We start from the raw sequence: 26,934 nt of genomic DNA on the forward strand, positions 1-26,934 counted from the left end.
CTAGAAAGGTAGAAGTCAAATATAGGCGGGAAACTATTATAGCCTAAATTAATTAATTTCCCCATAACTTCCCAAAAATATTATGGTAACAATGTATACCTTACACTAAAACATTTTCTTTTAGCTCTTCTAGCTTATAAGTTTTGTATATACACCCCTCGATACATTAATAAAAATTCCCTTCTTGTAAAATTATAACATTTAAAAAAACATTTTTAATCTACCAATATCGCCCATTTTCATAAAATAAAACATTACATTAATTTTTAAAAAAAAACCAGACATTGATCTAAATACTTGGGTTTATTTATTTATTTATTTTTTAAATTTTGTATATTTTTATCAGATTTTACAAATGAAAATATGAGATAATAAGATCAGCAATGACAATCGTAAGGTTGAGGGATGTAAGGGTTTTGTTGGAAAGTTAGGGATACCGCAAAAATTGTACTTAAAAAGTTACTTGGCTGTATTAGTATTGTCCTCAACTTGTTGGCTACCTTTTATAACCTTCCAAAAAATTGTTATTTACTTTTCAGTCTCTATAATATTAAATGCAAAACCACTTACTAAATTTTATTTTTCTTTAAACCAACTCAACAAATGAATTTTAACATAAAAATATTATTTTAGTCAATAAACAAGCCTAATTTTTTACAAATTAAATTATATTTTTTGTCCAATAACAATTCTCTATCTTTAAAGTATTTTATTTTAATATTCAGAAAATAAATAAATATGTTTCAGTTTAAATGATCCTTAGAACCCCAAAGTAATTCTCAATCGAGTTGACATTTAAACAAAACTTGTTATATACACTGAAAAGGAAACATTTGATTATTATTGCTCTTCTCTCTACAAGGCAGATGGTTCACTAGAACTGAACTGACAGTCGAAACGTGGTTATCTTTCTTTACCTAATAAAGATTCAAGAAGAGCAGCCTCTTCCTCCTATAAAAACATACAAGCCATAAAATGAGTTTAGCCCAATTCAAGATTTAATGAAATAGTTATATGGAAAGATCAATTAATTACCACCAAGGCATTAAATTCGGTCTCTTCATCTATGGCGCTTATCACTGCTGGGTCCTCCAACAGATCCTGTTTCAACCATTTTCAATTGGACCAAAATTAGTATCTTTATCATTCACTTTATAACTAACTGAACTAATTTTATTTTGTTGCACTTCTGGTGAAACCTGCTAGCAAAAAGATCCAAAGAATCTAAATATAGCTACTGTAACAGCCCAGATAAATGTTAAGAAAGATATTGTGGATTTATCTCTTATGCAGAAGTGGGTAGGACAATATCTAAGAACGTAACTCTTGGAGCCCCACCGAAAGAAGCATTTATGGCAAGTTACATATACAGTAATTATGCAGTCTACTGATTCCCAAACCAATGCTCATTTTTATCGTTCTCCAAACCCTTTCAGGGTCTAATTCTGAAACCATCTAAATGCACAGAAATTCACCATCTAAATGCCATGTTTTGTACCATCATGAACTTCCAACAGCTTAGACAATAATTCAACCCCACAAAAGGATACATCTTCCATATGGAATTTCATTTCGGAGTATGAGAAGCTATGGCACTTGGCAAGGGAATCAATCATTTATTTTTACTGCCAATTACTAGTTTTTTCTGTGTAAAAAGCTAGATAACTATACATTAAAGAGTTAATACAAAATTGTGTATATACACTAAAGTACCAAAATATAATCGGATGAATTAATATAAAAAGTCAAGTTACACATTAAATGATAGTGAATGACATGACAACACAATATTACTGCTATGAAACTTTATATGTAAAGACTTTGAATGTGTATTGTTATTCTACTTATATTACAATTAAAGATCAATGATTACTCCAACCACAATCTAAACATGAAAAAACTTAATATTTCACCCTTTAAAGTTGGATACCAGTGTCAAACAACAAAAAGCTTGCTACAACCTGTTAGGACTTATGCAATGCCACCCACAAAAAGGAAATGATTAGGAGCACATGAGGCACAAGCTCAGGGCAACAATTAGGGAGCACACAGATGTCATTCACACACAACCAAGGGCAGGACCACATGGAGGGGAAGGCACTGTGGCAAGAATTGAGAGGGACAGTTAGAGAATGAGCATAAATGAAGCTGGATGATGGAGTGAGGCAGCAAGGAACTAAGAAGAAAAACAATAGAATGAAAGTGGGGAGATTGTGAGGTTGTGATTCCCATTTACTTGTTTCTGCGGAGAATGAGGATATAATAGACTTGAATGTTCTGTATTTACATATATAACACCGATCAATATAAATTACTCTAATTTCTTCTTCATTCTGTGTTTATTGAACTGTTTGGTTGAGCATTTTTGTTGTGTTGCAGGTTTATAACAGAACAGCCTTGGTGGAGGAAGTAATGAATTGCAGTGTTGAGTTGTAGAAACTGTAGAATTGAAGCAGTGAGTGCAGATACCTAACACAACCTCGTAAATTCAAGTTCACACTATACACAAAGTTCAACTTTATTCTCTGATACAAACTTTGGAAGAATTACACTCCAAAAGCTATTTGTTGGGATTTAAGAGACCAAAGGCATATAAGCTCTACACCAAAAAACAATACTTACTGATATAGGATCCAAATCGCCTACCTTGTACTTGCAACCCTAACAAACAAAGCACCACGCTTCGCAACCCCAATACCCCATGGGTTGGCTGTGCGCTAGTTCTCTGCTAACCCTGAGCTAACACTGTAATGACAATTCACTACCAAAACAACATGATTGCAATTTGGAGACATGACAGTGATTTTGATACCGAATGATACAAACCTTGTGAAAACCACATTTCAAAAACTAGTTATTGAGATTGATATGCTCAAAGTCATATAAACCTCATCCCAGAAGCCCATAATTTCTTATGTGAGATCCAAGTCTTATATCTTATACATGAGGTCCTAACATAACTAAGAACAAAATCAAATATTTACCAGTATATACTAATGACTAACAATTAGTATTATTAAACAGAACACTAATACACTGATAGAATCTAGATGTAGTTCATCGCTTGTAAAATGAAACTCTTCATTCAAAATATTCATGTTGCTCCCCTCATTTTATCATTTCTAAGACTAAATTGAATAATGGAACTATCGTGGAGGATCCCAATAAAGTCATGAAGGAGGTGGTCAATCATTTTAGATACATCCTTATGGAATCCATTAAGCATAGGCATTTTAAAGGGTTGGAAGAAATTGATTATGGTCAAGTTCCACCCATTCACAATCTTCTCCTTACCACCCATTCACTATCCACCTTCACCATCTTTTCCATCACCCCTATCATTCTCTTCCCTCGTCCTAACCACCTCATATCTCTTCATCTCCCCCAATTTTGTTATCATTCTACCATTCCCATTCACCCTCCTCTTTCACCCATCTTTGTTTTCCTACTCTTCCTTCTATTACTACTACTGTATTGTCCTGAAGTTGATTTGGTGAGTTGTTGGTCCTTTGTGAGGTGAAGAGCAGTAGTTTATTAGTGATGTAGATGCACGACTTGTGTTCAGTGTTCTTGGTCTGTTTTGGTGGCATGGTTCAATGTTGTCTTTCTGGATGCTTTTGGAGTGTCATGTTTGTTGTAATGTTTTCATCAATGTTGTGTTGTTGATATCTTGAGGCGTATACTGTGGTTTCCTCTTTCCAATCAGGTTTGTGTTTCTTCCATGCTAGAGTTTCTTCTTTATCTTGTTTCAAATTTTGGTTCCACCTGTTTCTCTTAGTTCTAAGTTGTGTGTGAGGTTAACTTTGCTGTCATTTTTACCTTCTCTATCCAAGAATTTCCTTTGCCTAGGATTGCTATTTCCAAGCTTTGTTTCGTTACAAATGTTCTATAACATGCTACATCACTATCTACTTTCCTTTTTTTCTCATTTTTGTTTGTTTCTTTTTGTCCTTCACGTTTGTTTCACTCTTGTTTTCCTGTGCTTAACTTACTTTTGCCTTTATCTTTTCTCTATAAATTCTATATTGTCCAATGTATACTATTCATTCTTCACTTCATTATGCCACTCACTGTCTTATGTCCTTATTAATTCTAACTTGGGCTTTATTGTCCTGGTTTTTATACTACAAATCACATTACTCATCTCCTTATAACTTACTTGCCACTTATTTGTTTTCCCCCTCTTATTCTTGATTGAATCTCAGCCCTCTTTGCAAGGCTATTGTCTTTTAGTTGTTCCATTTCGAGAGATTGCTTTTCCTACAAATTGATGTCCTTTTTACTATCCTTGTTGGTCTTCCCCTCTAGTCCTTATGGAGTTCATTGGTAGTGCTTTGTCGAGTTGTGTTAGAAAGGAGGCTCTTGTTGATGTTAATGATACCTCAAATTCCTCCCCCTCTCCTCTTCTCTCCCTCCCCCCCCCCCCCCCCCCCTCCTCTTCCTCTCTTCCTTTCTCCTTCTAAAATGTAATTGTCTCCTTTGGTGGTATAAAGAATGAGTCGAATCCTTTTGTTTGCGTGGCAATTGTTGTGGATTGTGAAAAGTTGAATGATGCAAACAACCGAATGGAAATTGGGGATGTGTTGATTGTGACAAAAGAATGTGCTAAGAAGACCTAAGTTGTTGATGAGCATTTGACTAGTGTCAATCTTCAGGATTCTTCAAATGGTGTGGATCAAAGTAAGAAGACTAATCAAGTGGTGAATAGAGGCACGTGGAGAAATCTTTTCATTCAAAAAAAAAAAAAATCCAATGCAACCATGGAATGTTTCAAACCCAAGATTTGTGAGAACGGAAGAAAATGTGTCTCTCTTCCTAGTGAGGTGGTGGCATTGGCCATTAGAGGTTGAAAAACAGAGAAATTGCTTAATTGGATATTGCCTTGGAAGAAGGTTTCCATTCATGATGATTAAGAAATTTGTGGGGATGGATTGGAACACCTTTGGAAAACTAGAAGTTGTCTTGAATGGACAAGGCTATTTCATCCTTTGGTTTCAAAATGAAGTTCATATGCTTGGAGCAACAAAGGGTGGTCCTTGGGATATTGTTAGCCAACCATTTTTGTCGAAAAAAATGGGACACTAATTAGAATCTTTCTAAGGAAAATCTGAAAAGTACTGCCACTTAGGTTAAATTTTTTTGGGGTTCCATTGGAATTTTGTACCTAAAGGGTTGAGCTATTTACCTGGCTTTGGGGAGACCTTTGTATATGGGCTCAATTATTGAAGAGTGGTCTAGAATTGAATATACGAGAATTTGAGTGAAGATGGAGTCGTCTTAAAAAGTTTTTGGAAGAGTTTGACTTGTTTATGCCAAATGGTGAGAAGTTGGTTAAAAAGGTGGAGTAAAGTTGGAAGCCTTTTACATGCTTGTGGTGCAAATCTTTTGGGCATACAAGCAGAGAGTGGTGATGCTCCAAAAGATATTATCAATAAGTCCCAACAGGAATAGCTTGAGAAGAAAGAGCTTGAATGGAGACAAGTGTCTAGGAAAAAAGATTCAGCCTTAAAGAATCCAAGGGGTAGTGTGAACATAGATGATAAGGCCGAGGATAAGGCAAAGTTGTTCTAGTGAAGGCTAATACTTCCAATTGTATGAAGGTTGCTAATGGTTTTACCATTCTTTGTGATGAAGCATCTGGCTTAGACGGAGAGTTGGAGGGTTTATGTGAGGAGAGATTATTAGAGGATAAATCAAAAGGGGGTGGTGTTATAAGTGGAAAGAAGAGTGAGAAAGAGAAGGGTACAAAAATGAGTAGTTGAAGGGGAAAGGGTGGAAATCACAAGGCTTGAATGTGAAGGGGAGAGAAAGAGTGGTATTGAGAAAGATAATGGGCTTACATTAGGAGATCCCCGATAGGAGTTTCCTCGGTTGAAGAGGAGGTGACTGGTAAGGGTTTGGAAGGGAAGGATTGTGTTAGAACTCATATCTACATCTCTCGCAAAAATAAGAATCAAAGGGAGGGAAAAATCTCTAGGGCAAGTGGCAACAAAAAGGAAGAATAAATGGCATTTTTATAGGATCTAGGACCACCAAACTTGAAAAATGCATGTGGCATTCCAACAACAAACTTGGTTGTCATGGAGCATAAAGAGGAGGAAAAGTAGAGGTGAATATAGTTGAGAATTGATAGAAAATTGGAGTGGGATTGTAATGGAACCCTAATAATGAAGGTTTATGAGCACAAGCCCAAAAATGCAAATAAAGGCAGAAATCAGGAGGGCAGTTTGGAAAATTCAGAAGATATTGAAGCTACTAATTTTGGTCATCCAAAAGACACGTAGGGCAGTAGATAGATCCCAACATATAAGAGGAAACAAAGAAGATAATAGACAGAAAAATATATTATTATTGATTTGGGGAATATTGTTATTAATATAGAAAATATTGATATTGATTTTGTTTTCTAAAATAACTCTATGCTTTGATTTAAATTCCTTCCGAAGGGAGGCTAGACTATTCTGGTTATTGTGATGAATTATAATTAGTGTTATTAATAGAATTGTTATTTCTTTATTTCTTCGCTGTTGAATTGTATGAATTCAGAATATTGTTTTTCTTATGATTCAGAAAACAAAATGTTACAATATATACAATTACAAGGAAGATATAAAAGGAAATAAATCAAATCAAATCCTTAAAATACAAATCCTATCCTAATATGGTTTGATAACCTTCCTAATATAACTAAATACAACTCAACATTAACAAAATACAATTCAACACTCCCCTTCAAGCTGGAGCATATAAATCGTATGCACCAAGCTTGTTACAAATGAAACTAATTCGAGGTCCTCGAAGAGATTTAGTAAGTATATCAGCTAGCTAATCATTTGAACTGATATAACTTATAGAGATACACCCTGACAGAATCTTTTCTCGAACAAAATGACAATCGATTTCTACAAACTTTAATTCTTGTGATATTTCTACAAACTTTAATTCTTGAATCAACTGCTTCAACCAGATAAGCTCGCAAGTGACTAAGGCTATAGCACGATATTCTGCTTTTACGCTAGATCTGACAACAACATCTTGTTTTTTACTTTTCCATGATACTAGATTTCCTCCAACTAATACATAATACCCAGAAGTAGAACGTCTGTCTGATGGAGAACCTGCCCAATCAGCATTTGAATATCCAACGATCAGAGTATGTCCTTTATTCTAGTATAACAATCCTTTTCTAGGTGCCCTCTTACTGTACCTCAAAATCCAAATAACTACATTCTAATGACTGTCACATAGAGACTAAAGGAATTGACTTACAACACTAACAGCAAAAGAAATATCCGATCGTGTGATAGTGAGATAATTGAGTTTTTCAACTAGCCCCCGATATCTCCCAGAATCTGCAAGTGGCTCCCCTTACCCAGGTAAGAGCTTAGTATTAAGGTCCATGGGAAAGTCTATAGGTTTGCAATTTGACATTCCTGTTTCTTTCAGAATATCCAATGCATACTTCCTTTGAGAGATGACAATTCCAGATTTAGACTGGGCGACTTCTGTACCAAGAAAATATCTGAGTGGACCCAAATCTTTAGTTTGAAAATGACTAAGCAAATGCTTCTTTAATTGCTCAATACCCTCTTAATCACTTCCTGTAATAACAATATCATCAACATAGACCACTAGATAGATACATTGTCTCTGTGGAGTTTATCTATAGAACACTGAATGATCAAATTCACTTCGTAGTATGCCGAATTCTTGAATAATAATACTAAATTGACCAAACCAGACGCGAGGAGATTGTTTTAAGCCATATAGAGAACGACGAAGCTTACAAACAAATCCAGACTCTCCCTAAGCAACAAAACCAGGAGGTTACTCTATATAAATCTCTTCTTGCAATTCACCATGAAGAAAAGCATTCTTGATGTCTAACTGATGCAAAGGCCAATGGCGAATGGCAATTATAGATAAAAATAGGCGAACAGAGGACATTTTAGCAACAGGAGAGAAAGTTTCATAATAATCAAGCCCATATGTCTGAGTGTATCCTTTAGCAACCAACCGCACTTTCAATCTGTCAACCTGACCATCAAGACCAACTTTAATAATATAGATCCACCTACATGCAACTGTTGAGTGACCAAGGGGCAATAGAACTAGTTCCCAAGTATTATTAGCATGTAGAGCAGATATCTCATCCACCATTGCTTGTCGCCATCCGAGATCAGATAATACCTCATGAACAGTAGCAGGGATAGATACAGAGGATAAAGTAGATACAAAAACATAGTATGGTGAAAATAAACGATGACAATTAAGAAAATTATAGATGGGATAAGGATTACGAGTTGAGTGCATACCTTTAAGAATGGCTATGGGAAATTGATCAACAGGAGGTAAGACCGCTGTGACAGAGGATTCTAGAGCAGGAAGGGGGTGCACCGGGTTCGGAGAGATTGACTCACCTAAAGGAGGAGCAAGGCCATCACTTGTAGAAGGACTAGTGAGTGTAAGATCTACACTAGTCGGAGAACGGTTAGACTCAAAACGTGAATCTAGTAGAGGACAATGTAAGGAACAGGAAAAACTTCTGTGATAGGAGGCTTGTCCAATTGAGAAGAAGACGAAAAATAAAAAGAAGACTCAAAAAATGTAACGTCTGCAGAAAAGTAATAGCAACGTGTGTCAGAAGAATAACATCGATAACCCTTCTGAAGACGCGAGTATCCAAGGAAGACATATTTAATAGAACAAGCAGACAATTTATCTTGACCAAGAGATAAATCATGAACAAAACACGTACATCTGAAGACATAAGGTTGAAGAGGAAACAACAACTGATCAGGATATAAAATAGAATGAGGTACCTAATTTGCAAAACTGAAGAAGACATTTGATTAATTAAGAAGCAAGCAGTGAGAACAGCATCTGCCAAAAATATAAGGTGCATGACTATGTATGAGTAAGGTATGGGCAATTTCAATAAGATACCGATTTTTACGTTCAGTAATTCCATTTTGCTACGGAGTATCAGCATAGAAGGATTGATGTAAAATGCCCTTGGATGACATTAATTTAGTAAATGGAGTGGAAAAATATTCATTTGCATTATCACTACGTAATGTATGAATAGTAGTGGAGAATTGTGTTTCAACTTCAGTATAAAAAGATTCAAAAATAAAAAATAATTCAGATATATTTTTCATTAAAAATAACCAAATGCAACATGAATGATCATCAATAAATGTAACAAAATATTGAAAACCCAAAACAGACATGACTTAACTAAGACCCCAAACATCGGAATTGACTAACTCAAAGGGCGATGTAGCCCGTTTATTAACACATTTTGGAAACGATATACGAATATGTTTTCCAAGCTGACAGGACTCGCAATTAAAGGACGATAAATGTGTCAAACTAGGAACCATCTTCTGTAGTTTGGATAAACTAGGGTGTCCCAAACAATTGTAAAGAAGTGTCGGAGACTCAGTGATGACACATGCTACAAAATCAGGTGGACTTAGTCAGTAAAGGCCCTGTGACTCACGTCCTATGTCAATCATTCAGCCCGTACTATGGTCCTTTATAAGAACAAAGTCATTAGTAAAGGTAATTGTACAATTTAGGAAACGAGTAAGTTTGCTAACAGAAACAAGATTAAACGGACAGTCAGAGAGATAAAAGACAGATTCCAAATGCAACAGTGGGAGAGGATAGGCACAACCTACTGCCTTTGTAGTAACAACAGATCCATTAGCTAATATTACAGTAGGTAATGAAGTAGACTTAGTAAAGTGAGAAAATAGACAGGGGTTACCAGAGATGTGATCAGAGGCATCGGAATCAAGGACCCATGGCTCGAACGAAGAAGAGTAAGGCACACAACTGAATTACCCGAATAAGCAATCGAAGCAAATAGAAGATGAAGATTGTTTTGTTGTTTGATATCGGAGATAGTCTTCAAGATTAGCACCTGTGAGTGTCAAAGATGGTGGAGACTACAATCTAGAGGAGTCAATAGGAGAATCAGATGTCTAAACAATATTAGCGGTTCGAAGAGGACGACCATGGAACTTATAACAGTTGTCTCTAAAGTGACCCCATCTATTACAATAACTGCACTTTGGTCGATTTCCCCAGCCATCACGCTCACCTGACTATTGATTCTAGGAGACAAGGGCAGATGAGTCAAAATTAGGGGAACCAAAAGATCTAGTCATAACTTCTGGGGAAAGCACACGAAATAGACAAGCAAAGACTTCATCAAGAGTAAGGACAACACCACTAACAAGAATTTGATCTCAAACATGAATAAGATCAGGACTAATGGTCGTCAATTTGAGAATCATAAAGAATTTGTCTCGCTAGGCTAAGTCTTCAGCTGCAGTTTTACCAAAAGGTAACAATAAATTGAATTCAGTCTTCAAAGATGCCATCCGATCCAGAAAATCAGACATACCCATGTCATGTTGTTTTAAAGTGACCAAAGTCGATACAACATAGTATAACTGTTGAATATCATTGGTGTATAGAAGTTTGGCTTAAGTCTAGATGTCATTGCATGTCCTATATGCATTGAAAATAGAATGGAGTTAAGGATCAATGGTATACCATAGCATGCTACATAATAAAGCATCAGTCCTAGTCCATACAGTTTTATCAGATGTAATATCCTCAACCTTCTTAGTAAGATGGTCTTCAAGACCCTGTCCCATGCACCATAATTCAACGGATGCAGCCCATGAAGCATAATTATTGATCCCTATTAATTTTTTCGTAGTAATTACTAGAAGAGAATTAAAAGGAAAGAGAGAACCTAGTTTGGAGCTTTCAACAGACATGGTGAATCACAAATCAGAGAACAGAAGAAGCTTTCTGAAAAAAGTAAAGATTCGTAGAAACCGAGGCTCACAAACTGATCAGAACATTGTTGAATAGTGAAACAAAGCCTGTTGGATGCATGAACAAAGGAGGAACTGTTCGGTGACGTCACTAGCAGCGCGTGGAGCAACCAGTGAAGGTGGGTCTTCAATAGAAATGATCACCGGCTTCTGCTGAGTCAATTGGTGTCGGCAGTGTAGTCGCATGTGCAATAGAACAGTAGATCGGAGATTATGTTTCAAGAAGATAAACGGTAGGCGTGTGCAACAGATTCCGACGTCTGATGACTGCAAGCTTACCACAAATTTATTCGTCGACGTCGTCTGAGTTCAACGGAAGAAGCAATGTCGTTGTACTGTCGCCAGAACAGGAGATCGACGTCTGAAGATACCGAGAGAACGAGCAACGCGTGTAGGTGCGTGGAGCGGCGAACAATGATTCTATTTTGACGGATGTGTCGGCGAGAGAACCCTGGTCACACTAATATAAGCATGATCACCGAAAAATGATAGAAGCTCAACAATCAGAGAAACAGTGGAGAAAGGACTTGGATTCGCCGGAAACAAAATTGAGAACGCCGGAAAAGTTTTAAATGCGTAATGTAGGCTCTGATACCATATGAATTCAGAATATTGTTTTTCTTATTATTCAAAGAGCAAAATGTTACAATATATACAATTACAAGGCAGATATAAAAGGAAATAAATCAAATCAAATCCAATCCCTAAAATACATATCCTATCCTAATATGGTTTGATAGTCTTCCTAATATAACTAAATACAACTCAACAAATTGCTTGAGTTGTTTACTCCAATTTTTGGATGCCATATTGCATTCAGATTGTGGGAATATTGCTTGAGTGATTGAGATGAGAGTGTAAGGAAAGCTTGGCCTAGAACCCTCTGGAGGAGCTATTTTGTAGCTAGAACCATCAATTTGGAGGTCGACAATTACAATGCATGGTATCAACGGGAATGGAAGGATGCATTAAAGAATTAAAAAAAAATTATTGCACTTCGGTAGACCATGTGGCTACCATCGATGTTCGAACAGGGGAATTAAAGGGCAATCTCAAGATTAAAAGGCTTGCACGGGCGAACGATTCAACTCCATCGACGGCAACCTTTACAAAATCCTTCAATTACTCTCAAGAAATCAAGGGAAAAGACACTGAAAAATCAGTGTCGTCACTAACAAGCATCCAAGAGAGACATCCACCCCGAAATGGAACTAAAGGCCTAATGGGTGATCATCTGGAACAATCAACACCACACCCTTCGTTCGCAACTGGATTCATGCAAAGAGAGACGTCTAGAATTTTTCATCCCCCTCGGTTTATGACAGCTAAGCAAGGAACACGCTGTGATAACCACCATCCTCATACAAAGAAGACATACACCATCTTGGTAATTGCTGATCAACTTTCCAAGTATAGTTGAATTGTTTTACAGGGAAATTGTTAAATTTCACGGGTACTCTTGCTCAATTATTTCAAACAGAGACCGTCTGTTTATGAGTTAGTTTTGGGTGAATTGTTTCACTCAATAGGCACCACTCTAAAATTTTGGTTGTGCTTATCATCTCCAATCAGATGGAAAAACCGAGGTAGTTAACCGAGGACTAGAAATATTCTTTCATTGTTTTTGTGTTCAACAGCCATGAGATTGGCCCAAGTGACTCCCTTGGTCAGAGTATTGGTATCATATAACTTCCCATAGTTCCCATGAAATGAGATCCTTAGACAATATTTTGATGTATTGATTCAAATAAAATGACAACATTATAGATAGGAAGTGTATCCGACTAATCTAAGAAGGTTATTAACCACATCTATCTAACTTAGGAAAGATATCTTTGCATTCCTATTTTACACAATGTACTCTCTATTTACATGATATTATAACGTATTTTTCAACACTTTCAGACTAAAGACCTGGGGCCACTCAACTATTTTCTTGGCACAAAAGTCGCATAATCTAAGTTTGGAATTGTTGTCTCTCAAAGGAATTATGCTCTGGATATTCTAGAAGAAACAAGAATATTATACTACAAACCCATAGACTCTCCTATAAATCCTAATACTAAGCTCATACCTGGATAGAGGGAGTCTCTTGTAGACCTTGGGAGATATCGAAAGTTAGTTGGTAAACTCGATTATCTCACCATTACATGACCTAACCTTTCATTTTCACTTAGTGTGGTAAGTCAATTTCTCCAGTCTCCATGTGATCATCATTAGGATGCAATTGTTCAGATTTTATGGTATATTAAGGGAGCCCTAGGAAAAAGTCTACTTTATGAGAATAAGGATCATACACAAGGTATTGGATATTCAAATGGTAATTGGGTAGGTTCACCATCAGAGAAACGATCTACTCCTGGGTATTATGTATTCATTGGAGGAAATCTTATATCCAGAAAAAGAAACAAGACATTGTAGCCAGATCAAGTGCAGAAGCAGAGTATCGTGCTATGGCCTTAGTTATCTGTAAACTTGTCTGGTTGAAGTAGTTTGTTCAACAGTTGAAATTTGTAGATATCTCACAAATGTCATTACTTTGTGACAACCAGGCTGCAGTTCACATTTCTTCCAATCTAGTTTTTCATGAAAGGACAAAGCACATAGAAATTGATGGCATTTTGTTCATGAGAAGATTATGTTAAGACGCATTACCATAAGTCATGTCAATTCAAACGATCAACTTGTCAACATTCTTACTAAATCTCTCCGAAGTCCTCGAATTAATTATATTTGTAATAAGCTTGATGCATATAACTTATATGTTCCAGCTTGAGGGGAAGTGTTGAAATATGTGTTGTAATATCATGTAAAAAGAGAATACATCGTGTAAAATAAGAATGTTAAGATATTTTTCTTAAGTTAGATAAACGTAATTAATAGCTTTTCTAGATTAGTCGAATTCACTTCCCATATAATGTTATTTTTTTCTTTGAATCAATACATCAAATTATTCTACAAACATCTCTTTCACAATAACAATATCATCCGCATAAACCACCAGATAGATGTATTGTCCTTGTAAGATATGTCTATAGAATACAAAATGATCAAACTCACTATTTCGCATGCCAAACTCCTAAATCACAATGCTGACTAGGCATGAGGAGACTGTTTCAAGCCATCCAAAGAACGACTATATATCCATCGACAACCAACAGTGGACTATCCTGGAGGAAGAGAAACCAATTCTCAAGTACCATTGGCATGCAACGCAGACATCTCATAAATCATTGTTTGTTGCCCCCCGAGATTAGAGAGTGCCTCACGAATAGTGTTAGGAACAAATACAAAGATAAAGTAGACGCAAAGACATAAAAGTGTAACAATAACAAATAGTAACTAAGGAAATTATAGATGCGATGAGGATTTCGAGTGAGACGCATACCTTTGCAAATAGGAATAGGGAACTGATCAATAAGAGACAAGACCTCAGCAGTGGAGGAGGTTGGAGTAGGAAGTGGGTGCACAAACCAACACCATCATCTACAGGATGATGAACAAGATCGGTATCGGGCAGGGAAGAGAGTTCCTCAGTGGGAGGAGACAAAGGAGTAGACTAAGAAGGATAATCTAGAAAAGAGATTATAGATGGTAACAGAAGGATTTCTATAATAGGTTGACCATCTAACGAAGAATAGTAAGAAAATGACTTAAAAAAGGTAATATCAACACAGATAATATCAGCGTGTCAAAAGAATAACACCGATAAACTTTCTAAAGATGGGTGTAACCAAAAAATACACATTTGAGAGCACAAACGGTTAATTTGTCATGAGCAAGAGATAAGTCATAAACAAATTAAGATTGCTTTATTAGAAAACAAGCAATGAGGAACGTATCCGACAAAAATTGGAAGCGAACATTATTATGTATAAAAAATGTGCTGGCAGTCTTGATGATATGTTGATTCTTACGTTCAGTGACTCCATTTTGCTGAGAAGTATAAACACAAGAGGATTGATGTAAAATAACCTGACAAGACATGAACTTGGTGAAGGGAGCAGAAAAATACTCACAAGCATTGTCACTACAAAGGTATGTATAATAGTAAAAAAATTGTGTTTTTATCTCAGCACAAATGGATTCGAAAATAGAAAATAACTCAGATCGATTTTTCATTAAGAAAAACCAAGTGCAACACAAATAATCGTCAAAAAAAGTAACAGATGCGACTTGACTAAGACAACAGACATTTGAATAAACTAACTCAAAGGGGGAAATACCCCGATTATTGACTCGCCTGGCAAATGATTTTCGAGAATGTTTTCCAAATTGACATGAGTCATACCGAAGAGACGATAAAGAAGAAAGACTAGGTATCATGTTCTATAGTTTGGAGATACTAGGGTGTCCGCGACGATTGTGAAAAAGTATCAGAGATTCAGTAATCATGTAGGCTACAAAATCAAATGGCAGATGTAAACGGTAGTGACCTTGTGACTCATGTCCTGCACCAATCGTCTAATCCGTACTGCGGTCCTGTATAACAAAAAAGTCATTAGTGAAGATAATGGCACAGTTTAAGGAACGAGTGAGTTTACTAGTAGAAACGAGATTAAAAAGGACAAGTAGGCAGATAAAGAACAGAGTGTAAAGGCAAAGAAGAAAGAGGATGTGCATGACTGGCAACCATTGCTCGAGTTATTGATCCATTGACTAATGTAACCATAGGTAAAGACTCAGATTCAGTACAATGAGAAAGTAAATTACAGTTATCATAAATGTGATTGGAAGCACCAAAATTGAGAACCCATGGACCGGGAGGGAAAGACTGAGTGAGACACACTGCCAGATGCCCGTGTGTGTGACTGAAACAATATTAGAAGACTGCTTAGAATGTTGAGATTGAGTGCTAGAGGAAGGCCCGTCTAAATAAGATTGGCTACCCAAGGACGATCATGTAGTTTATAGTATTTTTCTCTAGTATAACCCCACCTGTGGCAATAACTACACCACGGTCGATTTCCTCAGCCACCATGATTTTTTATTCAGTCTAAGAGGCAAAAGCAAATGTGTCTAGGTTAAAAGAACTAGAGAAACCTATTACAATACTTGAAGAAAACACACGGAGTAATCGAGCAAAGACCTCATCAAGGGATGGTATAACAGCACTGGCCAAAATTTGATCCCGAACCGAATTAAGGTCAAGACTGAGAGCAACTAAGGTCAACACCATAAAGAATTAATCCTGTCGAGCCAAGTCTTCAGCAACTGACTTACCGGTAAGAAGAAAGAAGTTGAATTCAATTTTAAGAAAGGTCATTCGTCCAAGAAATTCTAACAAGCTCATTCCTTGTTTTAGATGAACCAAGTTAGACATGATCGAGTATAATTATTGGATGTCATTGGTATAGAGAAGTTTAGCTTGAGCCCATATGTCAAAACATGTTCGATAGGCTTTAAAAATGGAGTGAGCCTATGTCGATAGTATTTCATAACATACTACACAAAGCAACATCAATTCCAATCCAGACAGTTGCAACAGTTTTAATATCTGCAGCTTTGGTTGTTAAATGGTCTTCAATACCTTGTCTCATATACCACAATTCAATAGAAGCAACCTACGAAACACAATTACTGCTACCAACTAACTTCTCAATTATGATTATACGGAAAGAATTGAAAGGAAAGGTCATACATAATCTAAAGCTCCTAATATCCATATCAAATAGAAAACAGTGGAGAAATCAACCAAAAATTGATGGAAGCTGTTGAAGAGCACTTGGAAACTAGGCTAGCAGATCAAACATAGCCTAGAGAGGAGAAAAAATCCGATAGAAGTTTTTCGGTGATAACGGAGACGACCAGTGACGAAGAGCATGACTGACCGAAAAAGATGCACTAATGTTATCTGAAGATGATGGTGTCAACAATGTATGTCCACGTGCGTTGGAAAAGTAGATCAGAGAAGATGATCTAAGAAGGAAACAATCGGCGCGTGTGTTAGGATCCCAAGTGCAAGATATGGGACTTGGATCCCATATTGGAAAGTATGGGCAACTAGTGTGGGGTTTATATGGCCTTGGCTCTCCCATCTCAATAGCTAGCTTTTGAGGTGTGGTTCTCCTAAGGTTCGTATCATTTGGTATCAGAGCCATCACCATGTCTCCCAATTGCAATCGTGCGACGCGGATGGTGACGCCGGCATTGCAGTGTTCGCCTGGGGTTAGCAGGGAGCTAGCGCACAGCTAGCCTGCGTGGGCGCCGGGGCTGGGGAGCGTGGTGGTATGTTAGGATCCCAAGTGCAAGGTATGGGACTTGGATCCCACATTAGAAAATATGGACAACTAGTGTGGGGTTTATATGGCCTTGGGCTCTCCCATTTCAATAGCTAACTTTTGAGATGTGATTCTCCTAAGGTTCGTATCAGCGTGCAACAAATTCCAGTGACCGATAATGGTGGGGTCACCACAAAATGACACATCGACATTTTTGAGTCCACTGGAAGAAGCTGTGTTGTCGCACACTCACTAAAGAAAGAGATTGGTGACGGAGGCTATCGAGAGGACTAAAGGCGCGTGCGATGGCGAATGGTAACGCTCTTTCCAAGGGTTTGTTGGCAAGGTCATTTCGGTCAAATGGTGTAGACACGACCACCAGAAAAGAACAAAAACATGGTGGTCAGAGAAGACAACTGAAAAACTATTTGGAATCGCCCATGAAAAATTTTAAAAGCCTAACGTAGGCTCTGATACCATATGAAAAGAGATGCTTATAAAATATTTTGATGTATTGATTTAAAGAAAATAACAACATTTTATATAGGAAGTGTATCGGACTAATCTAGGAAAGTTATTAACTACGTCTATCTAACTTAGGAAAGATATCTTCATATTCCTATTTTACACGATGTATTCCTTATTTACATGATATTACAACAGATATTTCAACAGTTCCATTGGCAAGACCCCATTCAAAGCTTTATATGAACAAAAGCCCCCAACTCTCTTGCGAAGGGTTCAAAGCGATCTAAAATTGATGAGGTTGATGTTTACCTTCAGCAACGCAATGCTATTTTGATAGAATTAAAAGATCAACTCAATCGTGCATGGGAATGTATGAAAAAGCGAGTTGAATTAAATCAGAGGGAGATTCAATTTAATATTGGGGATAAGATGTTTTCAAAACTTCAGTTTTATCGCTTTGAAAATTGGGCTTGCCAACCCAATGAAAAATTAAGCCCACACTTTTATGGCCCATTTGAAATTATAGAGAAAATCAGATCAATTGCTTATCATCTCAACCTGCCTCTGAAAGTAAAATTCATCCTCTCTTTCATGTTTCTTAACTAAAGAGGGTGATTGGCCCTACCATTCTACCAAAACCTCTTCCCACTTGCTTATTTGAGGATATGGAATTACAGTTACAACCTGAGTCTCTACTAGGTACTCACACCTCCGAAAATGGTTGTCTGGAGGTTCTTATTAAATGGCGCCACCTGCTTGACTTTGAAAGCTCTTGGGAAGATTTTATGGAGATGAATGAGCAGTTTCTCCTTTTTCACCTTAAGGACAAGGTGAGAGTTGCTCGTGGGTAGGGCTGGACTCGAGCCGAGCCAGCTCGAGCTCGGCTCGGTCAAGCTCGAAACGAGTCGGGCTTGGCCGAGCTCGTGCTGGCTCGGCAGATTTTTATTAAAATTTTTTATACAAAACGACGTCGTTTTGATCAATATATATTAAAAATAATGTCGTTTTGATAACAAAAAACAAGTCGAGCCGAACTCGAGTCTGAAATGAGCCGGCCTTAGCCGAACTCGAGTCTGAAATGAGCCGGCCTTAGCCGAACTCGAGCTCGAACTCGAGCCACTCATATATGAACCGAGCCGAGCTAAACTTGGCTCAAATCCAACCCTACTCCTAGGGGGTGGGGGGATTGATGGAAGTCTAATAATGAAGGTTTGTGCATTCAAGCTCAAAAATGCAAATAACAGTAGAAAGAAATAAGGTAATTTGGAAAATTTAGAAGATATTGAAGCTACTAATTTTGGGCATTCAAAGGATATGCAAGGCAGTAATAGATCCCAATATATAAGAGGAAACAGAGAAGATAATGGGTAGAAAAATATATTATTATTGATTTAGGGAATATTATCATTAATATAGAAAATATCAATATTGATTTTGTTTTCTAAAATAACTCTATGCTTTGAATTAAATTCCTTCTTAAGGGAGCTAGACTATCATGGTTATTGTGCTAAATTATAATTAGTGTTATTAATAGAATTTGCTATTTCTTTATTTCTTTGCTATTGAATTGCTTGAGTTTCTTACTCCAATTTTTGGCTGCCTTATTGCATTCAGATTGTGGGAATATTGCTTGAGTGATTGAGGTGAGTTAGAGTGGAAGGAAAACTTGGCTTGGAACCATCAAGAGAAGCTATTTTGTAACTAGAACCATCAGTTTGGAGGTCTGCTTACCACTAATTCACGGGTACGTATCAGATTGAAATTGAAGGAAAATGTTGGCCTCTTGAATGCCAAGCAACCTTAGGAGTTGATTTTAGAGATGTTTGATGGTTTGCTAAAATTACTAAACATTTTATGGACTCTGAGTATTTTGCAATATGATTTTAATGTAGCAAGAATGTTCCATTCAGATATAATATACCAGGTATTTTCTTGTATATTCTTGTGTGTTGTTGTGTGATTGTGTTGTGTTAAGAATCATAAAGTGTGCAAAGAAATCATTATGGTAGTAAGATGAAGGGAGAAGGTGCTGAATTGAGAAGTTGTGAAGTTGAAGAAGTGTTTTCTAGCCAACTGAATACCCAAGTTTGTATCTAGATAGGTATCAAAGCACACGATTCCGAGGATGGAAAAAGTCAATATCATCAAGGACAACAGTGGACAATGGAAGTTCGTCCATGACTAATACAATCGAAAATCCGAGCCTGGCGGGAGAACGGAATTTGCCCTTGCTGTGAATGTAAGAATAACTTGAACCATGATTGTATACACAAGTCATAAGTTGTCCTTATCGCAAAGGAAGACAATTTGGATGGTGGAGGTATTTTAGTTATATTCGATGGAGAAACAAAGAAGAAAAAAGTTAAGATAGTTAATTCTAACATCTTGGAGGGAAATCTAGCATTATCTGAAGACCTATTGGTGGAAAATGCCCATTAGAATCTAAAACTAGCATATTTCGACAAGTTCCAATTGCCATGAAGAAATTGAGTGCTTATGTTAGGAGACTTGTGTTGGTAAAGTCAATAGTAGTGAGTGTTTAAGTATATTGGTCATCTATCTTTATTCTTCCAACTAAATTACATGAAGAAATCAGAGCTTATTGAGAATTTCTTATGGGATGGGCTCGACTTGAAGAAAACCAAAGCAAAAGTCAAATGGGATATGGTTTCTATACCAAAAAAGAACGAAGGTCTTGGATTAAGAAAATCATATAATAGAATCAGGCAACAATGACAAGGCAAGTGTGGAATATGGTCTAAAACAAAAACTCCTTGGCATAGGTGAATTCGACAAGAATAACCTCTTGAGGAATCTTTCTATCCCAAAGGATTGCTTATAGGCATTGAAGAATATTTTGAAACTTAGGAGTGTTGTTCAAAGGATAATACGAAGGTTTAATAGGTAATGGTAGAAAAAATAATTAGTATCCTAAAAGCCCACTTATCAGGAAAAATGGAGAGAGGATAATATAAGACTTGAGATTAGGGAAAGAAGCCAAAGTGAGTTAAATAATAAGGGAAGGACAATGGAAATGGCCCTAAGCAAATTCAACAGCTCTAATGGAGATGAAGGCTTAAGTTGACTTTAATCCTAATGGAGGAGATGACATGGTAGTGTGGTTGGTAGCAATCAATGGTGAACATAGTATAAAATTGGCTTGGAATGAAATAAGAAGTAGGAGTAGTAAAATGGAGTAGAAGCATATGGTGTGGTGTGGTGTGCAAAGAATGTACCAAGATACACTTTCATTCTTTGGATAGCGATTTTGGGAAAACTAAATACCCAAGACCGCTTGATGAGAATAGGAGTTATAAATAGAATGAAATGTTGTTATTGCAATGCATTGGAGGAATCCTATGATCCTCTATCTTTGATGTTCCTTCACTATGAGTATATAGGAAAAATCTTGGCTTATGTTATCTTAGCTACAACCCCATGCCTTGGCACGAATATATTGATTATATAGCCTATAGGTGGAAGAAGAAACTAAAGTATATACTTTGAAAACTTCTTTTATGAGCTACTACATAATGAGAGACTCTTCAAGAAACACTCCAATGACTCCTTCACCATCCAAGTCAAAATTAGACCCCTAGTACGAGATCGGGCTACAGAGCTTAGAAAATCAAAGATACATTAGAGAATAGAAGAATTGCATGTAATTGGGGTCTCTCGGATGCCATATTAAATTGAGGAGGAATGGGACTACTCATGAAGAGAGAATATAAGGAATTTTATAACTAAATGTTTTCATTTTGCATGTCAAATGTTGTTTACCATTAAAAGGAAAGAAATCATTTAGATCCTCCTTTCACTTGATTTGGTTGAATACGCTATGGATGTTAGAATGTACCACAAATTAATGCTTTGGGGTGTGGGTTGTTATGGTTTGGATCTTGTTTGAGATGGTGTAAGATAAAACTTTACTTCCCTCTTTTGCACTTGTTGCGGCTTGCTTGAATTTTGGAGTGTTGATTCAATTGTACTCTTGGCCTAGATCATGACATGTGGAGTGTTGCTTTGATTATTGGGTTGGCATGGCATTGGTTCTTGATTGATGCTCTAGGGCAAGAATATGCTTACATCACTCATCATACTTGGTTTGGCTAGATCAATGATGTGGTTGCTTAATTCAGTTTCGGTTTGATGCTACTATGGTTTGGTGAATGGACTACTAGGGGTTGGTTTGCACACCATCGGATTGACATCCTTTGAAGATAGCTACAAAGAGATATCCCCCATGGACATGTATTGATTGTATTAGCTCTATGCTTGCATTTGTTGTTTTTGCTATTTTAGTTTAGTATTCTCCTCTTGTTTTTTCCATAGATGGTTAGTCAAACAAGAAGAGATAGGGACAAATTTGAATAATATAGGCTCCTTGACGTTTTGATCCTAACCCAGGACTTGTCCTTTGGTAGGTGGTGGTCATTTTGTGTTATGCCTATGTATGTTATGTTTCTTTAATACAAACTCATTTACAAAAACAAAAAAAAAAAAAAAAACCACTAATGCACTAATAGAGTCTAGATGCAGTAATAAAGTGAAACTCTTCATTCAAAATATAGAGGAAAATAGGGAAGCGAAAAACAATAACTAAACATTCCCATACATCAAATGAGTAAGAATGCTTACGTCATCAGCAATTTGCAATATCCCACTACCATCCTGCACACATGAAATCCAATTTTTAAGTTTCAAGTTTGAATCACCAATCATTGAATCTACTTCCTCAATTCAACAATCCTAGATATCTAGAAATCTTGGATAGTATATTCAAAAGGCATTCAAATACTTTTTCATCCAAACATTAGTAATGAAATAAATAGAAAATGCAATTAGATACTATGAGTGTTAAAATAATGCAAATAAAGCAACTTAGAAATTTCAGAGGGTACCTTGACAGCAACAAATAGAAGTGGATCAGATGGAGTATAAATCATGTAATGAGCACCATCCTGCATAATGAGGCAAAAAATTTTAAAATTATAAATATAAAACCCATAAATGACCCAAGTGGACAAAAATTTTAATTCCTACAAAAACTTAATGCTGACTAGAGCAATTACAACTAACCACAATAGAAATAGATAAACAGAACAGAGTTAAACTAATTCCCATGATCACTTCTTTTAAGGTGAAAGAAAGACTTAGTAAGATAATAATTCAGTATCTGACATTGTATAAAATTTTACTGACATAGATAGTGAGCACAATAGAATGAAGTATTCTTGAGGTTTGCAGGAAAACTTATTCATTGGCATGTGTGAGAATTTTATTATCAGGGTATGGTTCATGTTAATAGACGAGAAAGATTATGATGGAAACGGAAATGCATAATACTTGTAGTGTGGTGGACTGAATTTTATTCAAAATAAGGAGCTATAGAAGAAAAGAAAACCAGGGAGCAGGAAAAGAAGGAAGAAGAAGAAAAAAGGCCTTCATTGCACATGATGGCAGAAGATTCATCCACCTATAGTAGAATTTGCAACCAGGGATCCAATCAGTCAGTCCTAGACACTGTGAAAAGTTAACAGTTAACCTCCAAAATCCAGAAATTCCTTGAATCATTTTAATACAAAATCCTGTTCCTACATTTTCCTAAATGGCATAAACATTAAGAAATATGAGCCAATTGACCATCTATCTCCATTTAGTTCAATTAGTCCATGAATTCATCTTTACATTATTAGTTCTTCAACTACCACAGAAAATTAAGATACAAGACAGAATTGATGGTATCACATACCAAATGAAAACATGTAATTTCAACCCCCTCTGTAGGCAAGCCATCTACATCCTCTCCATCATCTGCAAAATTGTTATACCAAATTGTTTAACCTATATCATACAATTAAAGACCTTAAATTTGGAAGTCGTTGGATAGATTTTCATAAAATCAGTACTATATTAGAGATGCAAGCGACCAGAAACCACAATATGTCTTCAACGGATTATTTATACCAATAAAAACTTAGAAAACTGGCTACTTAATTGTTGGCAAGACAATGTTTCACCAAAATGAAAATAACACAATAATTCAACAGCTGAAATTATTAAAAGGTGCAGACTGCATTATTTCTATAAATTGATCCCTCTAAATCTTAAGATCACATATCACAAGCTAGAACGTGACTAATAGTTCATTGATCCAAAAGAAATTGAATTTTAAGATACATGGGTAGCGTAATATGCTAAAAGCAAGTATGCCAGACACATCAATAAATGCATGGATACATAGACAAGTCCACTCAACTAAAGGACATAGAAAAATAAGCAAGTCAATAAAGGACAAATATCATTTTCATTCAAAAGCGCAAGAGACTCAAAATGACCATTCCTCTAGCTGAAGATGTATGCTTGTTGGAAAAACTATGACAAAGAGAATATATCATTTATTAAAATAGATTAAGACATCATTCCCTATGATTATTATCATGTCCCCTCACACTCAAATCATAAAGGTGATCTGAACAAAAATCATCGTCTCATATGCAAAGCTTCATTACAACCTGTAAATATTTTGACCTGAAAATAAGAAAAATGTTCATGAAAGCTGTACAACAGGCTCTTGCTTATAATTCAAGGAATGCAGAGGAAGAGGATTGCTGAATGCCCAGATTCTTGTTATAATTTAGATGTAAGGAGATCAAAGCGATTGACAAGCTTATATGACCTCCATAAATAGAATCAAAACTGTAAAATAGTTCAAGAAGCATAAGATAGTTAAGAAAATTGCCTGTGCGGAAATCAAATATGTCATCATCTGAGTAGCAAAATCCTCCCCGCGCCGTATAACAGAATCTGATAGGTTGACAAAAACATATAACTAAATGATATAAAGACATTTAGGAGAAACAAGACTCGAAGAATTTACATACACTTAAAATAAGTTAGAAATTGAAAACCCACGATACCCGCTATGTACTAGATGCATGTGTATCTTGGCAAGAGCATAGGCAGCTGTAGGAAGAATAGCTTCAACTTCTTCATCACCGACCTAAAATACAAAAACAAAGATATTACAGACTGTGGGCTTCGAAGTTTACAGAAAGAGTATATTTTGTCATCGTAATTACAGAAATCCAATGCATAAATGCAAAAGGGAAGAAGGGGGAGGAACAAATGAAATAGCAGTTATCAGAAAATTTTGAATTCTCCTTCTAACTGTTCACCATATAACCATCTCCTTGGATGTTTAATATACACCCTCCACTAAATCATGCCAAGATCCTAGATTAATTTGGTATATCAAAGATCAAACATAAAATAAATAAAGGAGAGGAAACATACAGCTGACCACCCGTCAATATTAGTGCTCTTTAATATCTGAACCGGCCTGCAATAGAAATTTATTAATAAGATTTACATGAAAAAGATAAAAATTACTAGAAGAACTGTTCTGAACTCATAACAAAGAAGACTAGTTACGTGTCAACTGGGCACAACAGCATGCATTCATCTCCTCGTGAACTTGTAAACACTCTTCTTATAACACAATCCAGTGGATTATTATTGCTAGAATCAACCTGTCCATGCCCACATCAGAATTTTCATTTATGAATATTAACAGCAAAAAAAAAAAAAAACCATAAATTCAATCGCTATAGTTATAACCAGCATAGCATTGACCTTAAGTTCGTGGAGAAAAAAGTTAAAAAAGAAAATTGAAATGAAATAAAGAGAAATTTTATCAGAGACTTTATATTTAATACAGATTAGGCACCAAAAAAACATTTGTGACTGACTGTAATCATATAAACTGCACTGGGAGTCCACCATCCCAGATAGAAGCATGTAAATAATAGATGTGCAAGCAAGTGTAGTCCCTTCAAAAAATAAATACTTTGTTTATTATATGTTCTCATAGTTATTAATTATGGAACTTCTAAAATGAAAATTTTAAATTGTGAACCAGTAACATGACATCACTAATCAACTGAAATCAGTAAAAAGCAAAGTGTTTACAACTTCATAAACCCTCAAACAATATCTCAAATATAAAGCTCCAGACCTTAAATCATTTTTCAATACCATTCTAATGAACAGAAGTGGCAGCAGAGAATTAACATAACATCCTTAAAAATAATCTTTAATACATTCAAACTGCCCAATATGACTGCCAAGATACTCATGGTTGACATGAAGAAAAACTCTGAAATCTCAAGAAAATGTAAGTCTATTACAATAATCAATCTGATACTTTTGGAAAGTGAAACACTCAAAGGACCCAACAGAAATGCCATAATTCAGTTGCTAGTGCTCATGGTTTGAAAGAAGCTTCTCAATTGTAAGAAATTCTATGCTGTATAAAAATAATTAATTTTGATAAGTCCAAGATATTAACTCCAGAAACTGATAAAGCCCAGCAATTAACAGGTCCTGAAATTCCAATCAGTTAAATCTTAAAAACTTAGGCAATAATTTTCCAAAAAAAGTTAAGTAAAAATCACTCAACACAAACCACTTAAAGCTACTAAAACTTACAAAAACAACTCTCTCTGTGTGTGCGCGCATTCAAATTCATGAAAATGGTAGCCCCAGCAGGCCAAAACTTGCTGAATTTAAATACAGCATCAGCTACCTAAATGAACTCCTTTTTCCATTTGGCTCTATCTAGGCATATCTTTTGTAAATAGCACAGAAACAGCAAGCATCGAAATGGCTTAAAAGTTTACACAATCCTCAAATTAGAAATGCTATTATAAAATCATCAGAAGCAAACCCCGCATATCAACTGGTATAAAATATTCTTTCAAAAAACCCTAGAATGCTAAATACTAAAAACAACAAGATATCAATGTAATTTGATAATTTGATGAGAACTCAACAAAATCAACTAGACTTGTATTTTTGAACTACATAGATAAAATAAAATTTCCCTAAATTAATCATGTTCAAAGTAAGCACTCACAATAGTAGCAATTCGCTTGTTAGAAGCCACGAGAACCCTTCCAGATTCATCCACAACAAAACCGGCAGGGGGTTTCGGCAGAGGCTCCAAAGGTTCATTTTTATAATCATTATCAGCAACAATTTCAACATCACTGAGACTCAATTCATCTATAGAATTTTTATTTCTGTCCTTGGTCTTCTTTTTGTTATTAGGCGAATGTTTCTTGACGGGCCCCGTTTGAGACTTAGCGGCAAGGCAGAGGCTGGAAAGGTTTTGGTTGGCTACAGAACGGGAAAGAGAGAGTGGAAATGAAAGAAAAGGTTGTTTATGGAAATGGGTAGAGCATAAATTTGTTAAGGGAGATAATGTTGAGGACATACAGAATGCCATGATAATTAGATAATGAAACTGGAATTTTGGGTTTGAGATTACATATCTTTTTAGGTCTCCAGGTTCTGTGGTTGGCGCTTGGCAGCTGTATCATAAA

General features: G+C 36.1%; 1 protein-coding gene across 3 annotated transcripts; it reads right to left on the minus strand.

The window, feature by feature from the left end:
• Positions 1-694: 694 nt before the first annotated feature.
• LOC123220321 lies at positions 695-26,934 on the minus strand. 3 transcript variants are annotated; one of them, XR_006503031.1, is made up of 11 exons: positions 26,466-26,934; positions 24,983-25,080; positions 24,845-24,890; positions 24,469-24,551; positions 24,291-24,355; positions 23,301-23,362; positions 22,450-22,509; positions 22,187-22,219; positions 15,296-15,341; positions 1,036-1,101; positions 695-951 (listed from the first exon to the last, which is right to left on the minus strand). XR_006503031.1 is itself a non-coding variant. In XM_044642490.1 (10 exons), the coding sequence occupies exons 1-10, from the start codon at positions 26,835-26,837 to the stop codon at positions 904-906; spliced, it is 933 nt and encodes a 310-aa protein (XP_044498425.1). In that variant the 5' UTR covers positions 26,838-26,934; the 3' UTR covers positions 695-903. The 3 variants fall into 3 exon arrangements, 2 of the variants coding, with proteins under 2 accessions (XP_044498425.1, XP_044498436.1); XM_044642490.1 differs by lacking the exon at positions 15,296-15,341; XM_044642501.1 differs by lacking the exon at positions 15,296-15,341 and having other exon boundaries at positions 22,164-22,219.

Source organism: Mangifera indica, chromosome 1, assembly GCF_011075055.1.
Source record: "Mangifera indica cultivar Alphonso chromosome 1, CATAS_Mindica_2.1, whole genome shotgun sequence".
Taxonomy (NCBI): Eukaryota; Viridiplantae; Streptophyta; class Magnoliopsida; order Sapindales; family Anacardiaceae; genus Mangifera; species Mangifera indica.

Coding starts and splice junctions, on each gene's coding strand:
- LOC123220321 (XM_044642490.1), bottom strand. CDS start 26,837: ATGGCATTCTGTATGTCCTCAACATTATCTCCCTTAACAAATTTATGC. Junction 22,510..23,300: donor AAATTACATGTTTTCATTTG/GTATGTGATACC, acceptor CTCATTATGCAG/GATGGTGCTCATTACATGAT. Junction 1,102..22,186: donor TATTGCAAATTGCTGATGAC/GTAAGCATTCTT, acceptor TGGTTGAAACAG/GATCTGTTGGAGGACCCAGC.